The sequence below is a fragment of the Lepidochelys kempii genome, chromosome 13 (genome assembly GCF_965140285.1).
Source record: "Lepidochelys kempii isolate rLepKem1 chromosome 13, rLepKem1.hap1, whole genome shotgun sequence".
NCBI lineage: Eukaryota > Metazoa > Chordata > Testudines > Cheloniidae > Lepidochelys > Lepidochelys kempii.
The window spans coordinates 36,156,582-36,166,904 of record NC_136392.1 but is presented as its reverse complement, the minus strand read 5'-3'; the positions used below and the strand labels follow the sequence as shown (position 1 = coordinate 36,166,904).

At 43.3% G+C, this 10,323-nt stretch overlaps 1 protein-coding gene across 1 annotated transcript; it reads right to left on the bottom strand.

Annotated features, from left to right (window-relative positions):
* Positions 1 to 6,762: 6,762 nt before the first annotated feature.
* LOC140896734 (general transcription factor II-I repeat domain-containing protein 2A-like) lies at positions 6,763 to 7,497 on the bottom strand. Its single transcript, XM_073308782.1, has one exon. The coding sequence runs from the start codon at positions 7,495 to 7,497 to the stop codon at positions 6,763 to 6,765; it is 735 nt and encodes a 244-aa protein (XP_073164883.1).
* Between the last annotated feature and the right edge of the window lie 2,826 nt (positions 7,498 to 10,323).

Sequence of the window (10,323 nt, the reverse complement as noted above, 5' to 3'; positions counted from 1 at the left end):
CCAAAAGTATAAACTGATTCAAAAAGAAATTAGATAAGTTCATGGAGTATAGGTCCATCAATGGCTATTAGTCAAGATGGTCAGGGATTCAACCCCATACTCTGGGTGCCTCTAAACCTCTGACCGCCAGAAGCCTGGACTGGGTGACAGGGGATGGATCACTGAACAATTGCCTTGCTCTGTTTATTTCCTCTGAAGCGTCTGGCACCAGCCACTGTTGGAAGACAGGACACTTGGCTGTATGGACAAATGGTCTGACCCACTATGGCCATTGTTATGTTCTGGGAATGTTTTAAATCACTGCTTTGGATTTTATTCATCTACGCATCATGCCACAAATACAGCTTTCAGATGCATTTGAAAGAATTGCTGATTTGTGTGATGGTTACAGTTACATTAAAGAGTTCTGTATCATTGAAAGCAGTGAAGTGCAAAACATGTTTTTACAGTCCTGGTCAGGAAATCCTGCTAGGTCATGGAGCAATTTAAACACTCACACACATGCAACTTGCAATGATATATGGCACAGATCTATTAATTGCATAATCCAATAGCATATCTTGTATTTCTCCAAGTCTAAACAAGGGATGTAATGTGTGACAAAGCCCCAAAATGAGGGGGAGAATATCAATTATGCAGGAAACCTAAAATGATACATCATTTCTTCCTTCATTGTGGGAAAACTTAAAATGGTCTCGTGGGTAATGCATTAGGTTGGCTTTCAGAAGAGATCAATCCAATTCCCTGCTCCTTCACTGTGGGGGCTTGGGGCAAGTAACTTCATATTTTATCTGCCTCCATTTCTTGTCTGTAACAAGGCTGCATACTGTCTTACCTAGAATAACATAAACAAATTAGAGGGGGTTCCAAGAAGGGCCCTGAATCATCATCTGTGTTCAGGGAGGTCCTGCTGAAGCTGAAGCAGGAGACATTGAAATTCTAGCCACTTTTGTGGTGGGCACAATGGAGACACATTGTATGCGTGGGCAGGGGGGTATTAGATTGTCAGGTGTTCCTTTATTACCCTGCATGAGCTACCCATAGAATGGATTCCAGTGAAGATGGGATTACAGCGTCCATGGAGACAATGCAGAAGGCCAACAAGAGGGATGGCAGAGTAAGGGAACGGGTGGAACCTATATTACACTCTCCCCCTCACTCCCACACACACAGCCACCAAAATGCTAAACAGCAGAGATAAATTGGTTTGGAGGGTAAGTAATCTGGGAGAGCCACAGAGATGGTGCTGTCAGGAAGCATGAAGGGAACTAGATGCCAGAATGGGACTCTCTAGGTCACAGTAAGTCCCTGATCTGCTTCTGGAACAGCACAGGTAACATCAGGCTTTTGAAAGGAGGTTAAGAGTATTAGAATTATAGATATGTAAGGCTGGAAGGAATACCTAGGCCATCCCTTTGTCCAACCTGTTCTTAGAAACCTCCAGTGATGGGAATCCCACAACCTCTCTTGGAAGCCTCTTCCAGAGCTTAACTACCCTGAGAGTTAAGAAAGTTTTTCCTAACTTCTAACCTAAATCTCCTTTGCTGCTGATTAAGCCTTCTTCCTCTTGTCCTACCTTCAATGGATATAAAGAACATGTGTTCACCATCTTCTTCAATAACGGCCCTCAACATATTTAAAGACTGTTTTCAGACACCCCCACCCCGCAAAGTCTTTCTTTTCTCAAGACTAAACATGACCAGATTTTTAAACATTTCCTCATGAGACAGGCTTTCTAAAACTTTTATTTTTTCATTTTTGTTGCTCTTCTCTGAACTCTCTCCAATTTATCCACATCGTTTCTGAAATGTGGTGCCCAGAATTGGACACAGTACTCCAGCTGGGGTCTCACCAGTGCTGAGTCAAGTAGAACAATTACCTCCAAGGTCTAACATATGCCTCTCATGTTAATAAACCCCAGAATGATATTAGCCTTTTTTTTTTTTTTTGGTAAATGCATCACATTGCTGACTCGTATTCAATTTGTGATCCACTATAACCCCCAGATTCTTTTCAGCAGTACCATCATTTAGCTAGTTTTCCCAATTTTGAGGTTGTGCATTTGAATTTTCCTTTCTAAGTGTTGTACATAAGAACATAAGACTGTCCATACTGGGTAGACCAAAGGTCCATGCAGCCCAGCATCCTGTCTGCCGACAGCAACCAATGCCAGGTGCCCCAGAGGAAGTGAACCTAACAGGTAATGATCAAGTGATCTCTCTCCTGCCATCCATCTCTACCTTCTGACAAACAGAGGCTAGGGACAATTCCTTACCCATCCTGGCTATTAGCCATTAATGGACTTAACCTCCATGAATTTATCTAGTTCTCCTTTAAACCCTGTTATAGTCCTAGCCTTCACAACTTCAAATTTCCAAATGCAATTTATTATGGATAAATGTAAAGTAATGCACATTGGAAAAAATAACCCCAACTATACATACAATATGATGGGGCTAATTTAGCTACAACTAATCAGGAAAGAGATCTTGGCGTCATCGTGGATAGTTCTCTGAAGATGTCCACAGAGTGTGCAGCGGCACTCAAAAAAGCAAACAGGATGTTGGGAATCATTAAAAAAGGGATAGAGAATAAGACGGATAATATCTTATTACCCTTATATAAATCCATGGTACGCCCACATCTTGAATACTGCGTACAGATGTGGTCTCCTCATCTCAAAAAAGATATACTGGCATTAGAAAAGGTTCAGAGAAGGGCAACTAAAATGATTAGGGGTTTGGAACGGGTCCCATACGAGGAAAGATTAAAGAGGCTGGGACTTTTCAGCTTGGAAAAGAGGAGACTAAGGGGGGATATGATAGAGGTCTATAAAATCATGAGTGGTGTGGAGAACGTGAATAAGGAAAAGTTGTTTACTTGTTCCCATAATATAAGAACTAGGGGCCACCAAATGAAATTAATGGGCAGCAGGTTTAAAACAAATACAAGGAAATTCTTCCTTATCCTTCCTTATCCTTCTTATGTTTTCTTATGTTAAAAACTGCATTATGCCAAACATCCTTATAACTCTGTTATCCTCTACATGCTTACAAATTGAGTGTTTAAAAATTTCTTCCAGTAGCTTTCCAAATATCAAAGTTAGGATAACTGGTCTATAATTCCCCAGACCGTCTTTGATCCCAGTTTTAAAGATAGTACTCTATTTGTCCTTCTCCTGTCCTCTGGGTTCTCGTGTGTACTCCACGAGCTTCTAAAAGATAATCACTAAAGTTTCTGAAAAAAGAAAAGGAGTACTTGTGGCACCTTAGAGACTAACCAATTTATTTGAGCATAAGCTTTCATGAGCTACAGCTCACTTCATCGGATGCATACTGTGGAAAATACAGAAGATGTTTTTATACACACAAACCATGAAAAAATGTGTGTTTATCACTACAAAAGGTTTTCTCCCCCCCCCCCTCACCCTACTCTTCTGCTGGTAATAGCTTATCTAAAGTGATCACTCTCCTTACAGTGTGTATGATAATCAAGGTGGGCCATTTCCAGCACAAATCCAGGGTTTAACAAGAACGTCTGAGGAACAGTGGGGGGTGGGGGGAAGGAATAAGCAAGGGGAAATAGGTTACTTTTTATAATGACTCAACCATTCCCAGTCTCTATTGAAGCCTAAATTAATTGTATCCAACTTGCAGATTAATTCCAATTCAGCAGTCTCTCCTTGGAGTCTGTTTTCGATTTTTTTTTGTTGAAGGATAGTCACTTTGAGACTGGAAATCGAGTGACCAGAGAGATTGAAGTGTTCTCCTGTTGGTTTTTGAATGTTATAATTCTTGACATCTGATTTGTGTCCATTTAGTCTTTTACATAGAGACTGTCCAGTTTGCCCAATGTACATGGCAGAAGGGCATTGCTGGCACATGATGGCATATATCACATTGGTGGATGTGCAGGTGAACAAGCCTTTGATAGTGTGGCTGATGTTATTAGGCCCTGTGATGGTGTCCCCTGAATAGATCTGTGGGCACAGTTGGCAACGGGCTTTGTTGCAAGGATAGGTTCCTGGGTTAGTGGTTCTGTTGTGTGGTATGTGGTTGCTGGTGAGTATTTGCTTCAGGTTGGGGGGCTGTCTGTAAGCAAGGACTGGCCTGTCTCCCAAGATTTGTGAGAGTGTTGGGTCATCCTTCAGGATAGGTTATAGATCCTTGATGATGCGTTGGAGAGGTTTTAGTTGGGGGCTGAAGCTGATGGCTAGTGGCGTTCTGTTGTTTTCTTTGTTGGGCCTGTCCTGTCGTAGGTGACTTCTGGGTACTCTTCTGGCTCTGTCAATCTGTTTCTTCACTTCAGCAGGTGGGTACTGTAGTTGTAAGAATGCTTGATAGAGATCTTGTCAGTGTTTGTCTCTGTCTGAGGGGTTGGAGCAAATGCGGTTGTATCGTAGAGCTTGGCTGTAGACAATGGATCGTGTGGTGTGGTCTGGATGAAAGCTGGAGGCATGTAGATAGCAATAAAGAAAAGGAGTACTTGTGGCACCTTAGAGACTAACCAATTTATTTGAGCATGAGCTTTCGTGAGCTACAGCTCACTTCATCGGGTGCTCATTTCATTGAGCTCATGCTCAAATAAATTGGTTAGTCTCTAAGGTGCCACAAGTACTCCTTTTCTTTTTGCGAATACAGACCAACACGGCTGTTACTCTGAAACCTGTCATTAGATAGGAATAGCGGTCAGTAGGTTTCTGGTATAGGGTGGTGTTTATGTGACCATCACTTATTAGCAACGTAGTATCCAGGAAGTGGATCTCTTGTGTGGACTGGTCCAGGCTGAGGTTGATGGTGGGATGGAAATTGTTGAAATCATGGTGGAATTCCTCAAGGGCTTCTTTTGCATGGGTCCAGATGATGAAGATGTCATCAATGTAGCGCAAGTAGAGTAGGGGCATTAGGGGACGAGAGGTGAGGAAGCGTTGTTCTAAGTCAGCCATAAAAATGTTGGCATACTGTGGGGCCTGTGAGGACAGCTGGGGTTTTGGGCAGCCTTTAGGAGCTTAGGGGCATGGGAACTCTGTGCGCCAGGGGGTGGCTAGTGCTGAGAAAAGGGGCTCTCGGAGACAGTGGGAGCTGTTGAAGTCCACAAGCTGGAGAGTGAGGAGCTCTGGGAGCCAGGCAGTCCTGGGAGTGAGACGTTTCAGAGCCCTGACTTCCCAGCAGCCCACAGGTGGAGAAGGCCCCAGGGACACTGGGAGGCTGGATGGCTGGTCAAACAGGCAGAGTGAGTCCTAAGATGAGTCCATGGAGCTGGGCATTCCAGGGAGCTGACGTCCCAGCCAGCCAGCCAGGGAATGGGGACCCCTGAGAGTTGGCGCTGCCTAGGGGCCCAGAGATATGGAATTCCTGAGTGCATTGCACCTGGGAATCAGGGAGCCATCCAGTTGGGCTGTTAGGGAGCTGAGGAGACTGGTAAGCATACCAGCCAGGGAATGAGGCGCACTGGGACCTGCAAAGCCTGGGGACCTTGGGATCCTGGGGAGCACATTCTCCCTGGCAGTCTGCCAGTCAGATAGCTGGGATGCCAGTGTTCCCAGGGAGCCAGCCTGAGGGGAAAGTGGAGGCCTAGGGCCAGGTTTCCTGGATCCCTGGCTGCCCACCTGACCAGTAGTCTGGGTCCATGGACGATTTCCATTTCTTGGATGAAAAATCAAAATTTTCTGACAAAATCAAATTCCCCCCCTTTTTCAGACACTGCATTTTCTGTGGAAATGTCTTTCCATCACAACCTCCTGACTGACTGTAATCAGCAAGGAAACAGTTACCTGTGGCAACATCTACATCACTCTGTTATGTCAGGGTGTGGCTAAACTGTGGATCACACTTTTCTTCCACAGTTAATGCCAAAAACCCAGAACCAACTCTCCTTACAGATCTGGGAGAAGAATCCAGGAGTCCTGATTCCCTTTTATTCCTTGCACTAATCACTAGATCCCACTTCTCTCTCTGAGTCAGGAATTGATTCCAAGAGTCTTGATCCCCCTCCTGCCTCCCAATCTAACCACTAGACCTATTCCTCATTCCTATTCCAGAGAGAGAAATTGACCCTGATGCTCAGTTACCTGCTCTAAACATATGATCTCTTTAGGGCAGGGGTGGGCAAACCTTTTGGCCTGAGGGCCTCATCTGGGTATGGAAATTGTGTGGCGGGTCATGAATGCTCACAAAATTAACAATTCAGAGATATTCAAATAAACTCTATTTAATAAAGATACATTTTAGTGGAAATAAACATAAAACCTTACTTACTATATATATACCATCATAACAACGTATTACAATAATTAAACCAAACTTAACCCCTTTCCATGCTCTCTCTGATTAATGTGAACAATGCAGCTGGTCACCCTTTTTTACAATGGCATCAAAGTCCGGTGTCATTCTCGTTGTGGAAATCCACAATACCGAGCTGAGATGCTGGTCAGTTAACTGTGATCTGTAGCGAGATTTGTTGTAATTCAGCAGGGAAAATGTTTGTTCGTGCACACAGGTAGACCTGGACAAAACAAAGACTTTCTGTGCCACCTTGAGGATATTTCGGAACTTTGTTTCTCTCAAGGAGGCATAAAACTCATCCAGTTTTTCTGAATTGTACTTTTCCTTTATGGTAGAATTGCACTGGAGATCAATGAGCTCCAGTTGTAATTCTTGTGGGGCTTTCTTGTCGTCAAAGGACAGTGGGCATGACACAAGCTCCAGTGTCTTCTTGATCTTCTCAAAGTCAGCGAATCAATTAGAAAATTCTATGTGCAAGTCACTCAAACATTTTGCTGTACTTTTCTCTCTGTTCTGGTGACACTTCCGAGTATTTCAGTGTTGGAAAGTGAGTGAACACTTTGCCCTTAATTTGTTTTGAAAACAAGACCAACTTGGCTTTGAAAGCTGTCACACGAGAATATAATTTGTGTACAAACACTTTGTTTCCTTGCAGGTTTACATTAAGTTCATTTAAATGTGCCAAGATATCCACACCAAAAGTGAGGTCGCACACCCAGTTTGAATTCTTTAATTCATGGAAATCATTTTGTTTCCCCTGCATCTCCAGAAAAGTGAAAATTTCATCTGTGAGCTCCCACACTCGCTGCAATACCTTTCCTAGGCTGAGCCAGCGAACGTTTGTATGATAAAGTAAGTCCTGGCGTTCGGCATCAGTGTCTTCAAGAAGGGAAATGAACTGCAGATGATTAAGTCCCCTCGCTCTTATGTAGTTCACTATTTTCACTACTGTGTGAACAACATGATCAATGTCCAGGATATTTTTGCAGAGGGCCTCCTGATATATAATACAATGCAGAAAAATCACTTCTTTATCAGGGTCGTCTTCTTTTACTTTGTTCTGAATTCTTTTTAAAAGTCCTACTTTTTTCCCAGTTAAATTTGGTGATCCATTTGTGGTTACATTTGCCAGTTTACTCCAGGGAAGCTTCAGATGTTCAAGGTACCCAGACACCCTCTCGTATAAGTTCGATCCCTTAGTTGTGACTTTCATTGATTCCACTGATAAAAATTCCTCTGTGATTTCAAATTTGTCATCAATTCCTCTGACAAAAATCAGTAACTGTGCTAGGTTTCAGAGTGGTAGCGATGTTATAACTGTGTTGTGTCCTTAATGTCAGTGCTGTCATTGAGAGCTAATGAAAACCATGTAAAGCCCTGTGCTTTCTTGTTCAACTCAAAAGCCAAATGTTCATTAATCACTTCTACATGGCAAGTAACAGTTCTTCATGACAAATTAATGGTCTCAAATTTGCTTAGGTATTCTGGGCACAGCATGCCAGAAACATCAACCATGCATTCTTTCAAAAACTCCCCTTCAGCAAAAGGCTTATTTTGTTTAGTGATTTTAAACGCCAGAATGTAACTTGCCTTTGTAGGGCTTCCTGAACTGCAGCTTGTCGCACATAAATATTTTGCTGAGTTTTTAAGTTTGTGGTGAGTTTCTCAGCTTTTCTTTCCCTTTCCTCAGTTGTTAGCTGTCATAATTAGCATGTTTTGTTGAAAAATGGTGATTCAAATTGTATTCCTTGAAAACCACAATGCTTTCCTGACAAATGAGGCATACAGCCTTCATGTTTGTGAAAAAGTATTTTGCATTCCGTTCTTTGTTGAAAACCCGACTCTCACTGTCCACTTTTTTTTCTTTCTTTTTTTCTTTTTTTGCAGCACTCATTTTTGAAAGGGAAAATAAAATCCTAACTGCTGCCCTTATTTCAAACTGCCAGAGGGGCAGATTACACACATCTGTAGCATGTCCTGGATCTCCCGTTCTATAGCAGTTTTAGCTTGGGGAGACACCCAGTAAGGTTGGGCTCTAATTGGGTGAGCATTACCTGTGTCAATGGAGTGGTATGCCCGTTCAGTCAGTCCTGGGGTGGCTGAGAATGTCGGTGCGTAGCTAGTGCACAGCTCTTTGATCTGCTGTTGCTGCATATGCCCAACGGTCATGGAGAGGTTCACCTCTTCCACACCACCAGCACTTTTCCCTTCGTAGAAGACACCTTCAGGCCACTCAGTGTCATTTCCTCCCTGGGCTGTAAACTGACAAACCTTTAATTCTCTGGAATAAAAGGGCTTTAGAGAATTAATATGGTACACTTTAGGCTTTCTTGTTTGAGGTGGGGAATGCTATGAGATAATTAACAGCTCCCAGGCGCTCTTGGACCGTGAATGCCCTTCCCATGATGCTTCCATTTTATGGGCCTGGAGCGCCTTCAAGACCATGACCTGGTTTCCTACTTGGAAGGAATGCTCTCTGGCATGTTTATCATACCAGGCTTTTTGCTCTTTTTGAGCATCCTTTAGGTTTTCTTTAGCAAGGGCTAAAGAGGTTCTGAGGGTGTTTTGTAGGTTGGTTACGAAGTCCAGAAGGTTAGTTCCTGGAGAAGGTGTAAATCCCTCCCATTGCTGCTTCACCAACTGTAATGGCCCCTTAACCTCGCAAACATATACAAGTTCAAAGGGTGAAAACCCTAAACTAGGATGTGGTACAGCTCTGTAGGCAAAGAGCAACTGCTGCAACACTAGGTCCCAATCATTGGAGTGCTCATTTACGAATTTACGTATCATGCCCCCAAAGTTCCATTAAACTTCTCCACCAGGCCATTTGTTTGATGATGGTAAAAGATGGCAACCAAGTGATTCACCCCATGAGCTTCCCAAAGGCTTTCCATGGTTCTTGCCAGGAAATTAGTTCCTGCATCTGTAAGGATGTCGGAGGGCCAACCTACCCTGGCAAAAATGTCTGTTAATGCCTGGCACACACTTTTAGCCCTGGTGTTGCTTAGAGCTACTGCTTCCAGCCATCGGGTGGCAAAATCCATGAAAGTCAGTATGCACTGCTTTCCTCTGGGTGTCTTTTTAGGAAAAGGACCTAGAATATCCATTGTCAGAGGCATCCTCAGTAGGTATTTTGTTGAATATGTCCCGAGCTCTTCAAGTCTATTTTGCAACCAATGCGGTCATCTTGTGAGCATAAGGAATTTTATGGAGTGTGCACAGTTTCTCAAAGGTGAGCAAATATTCAGCAATATCACTGGGTTCATCATACTGTGGACATAGTTGCTCCCATTTGTGGATTGTTGGGGAAGGATTGTTAGGATTATTTGGTATATTTTGCTGAGCCCTTGCCTTGTCTATCTCCAGTGCATGCTTCCTCTCTTTTTCCCTCTCCTCCATTTCTTTTTCTTTTGCTTCCATGGCTCTCTTGTGGGCAGCTTCTTCTGCCTCCACCTTGGCTTTTTCTGCCTCCCTAGCAGCTTTTTCTTTGGCCACTTGTGCATCAATTTCCATCTGTCTGAGTTCTACCCATCTTTCATGTTCCTTCTGTCTTTCCTCAGCTTCAAATCTGGCTAATTCCAGTTTCGGTTGGACATTGCTTTCTGTCATCCTAGCCTCTCTGTGTTTAACCTAGCTACACCCAAGAGTTAGAAAGAAAAAAAAAACTTGCTTGTGAATTCCCATTTCACTGTGCTGTAACCTGATACCTTTGCCTTTGATACCTTTGCCTGCAGAGCTGTTCCCAACTCACAGAGAAATCCTTTTGTTATGGAGCTGCTCTGTCCTCGGGCAAAGACAGAACCTGCAGCTGTAATCACCTGTTAAAAAACTTTTAAAATCCTGTTGTGCTTTTGGTTTAAAATGATCTTTGGTTCAAAATGATCCCACCACTCTGCCACTGTGTCAGGGTCCCTTCCCCACTCTGAACTCTAGGGTACAGATGTGGGGACCTGTGTGAAAGACCTCCTAAGCTTATTTCTACCAGCTTAGGTTAAAAATTTCCCAAGGCACAAAGTCTCTGCCCTTGGATTAGGTAAAA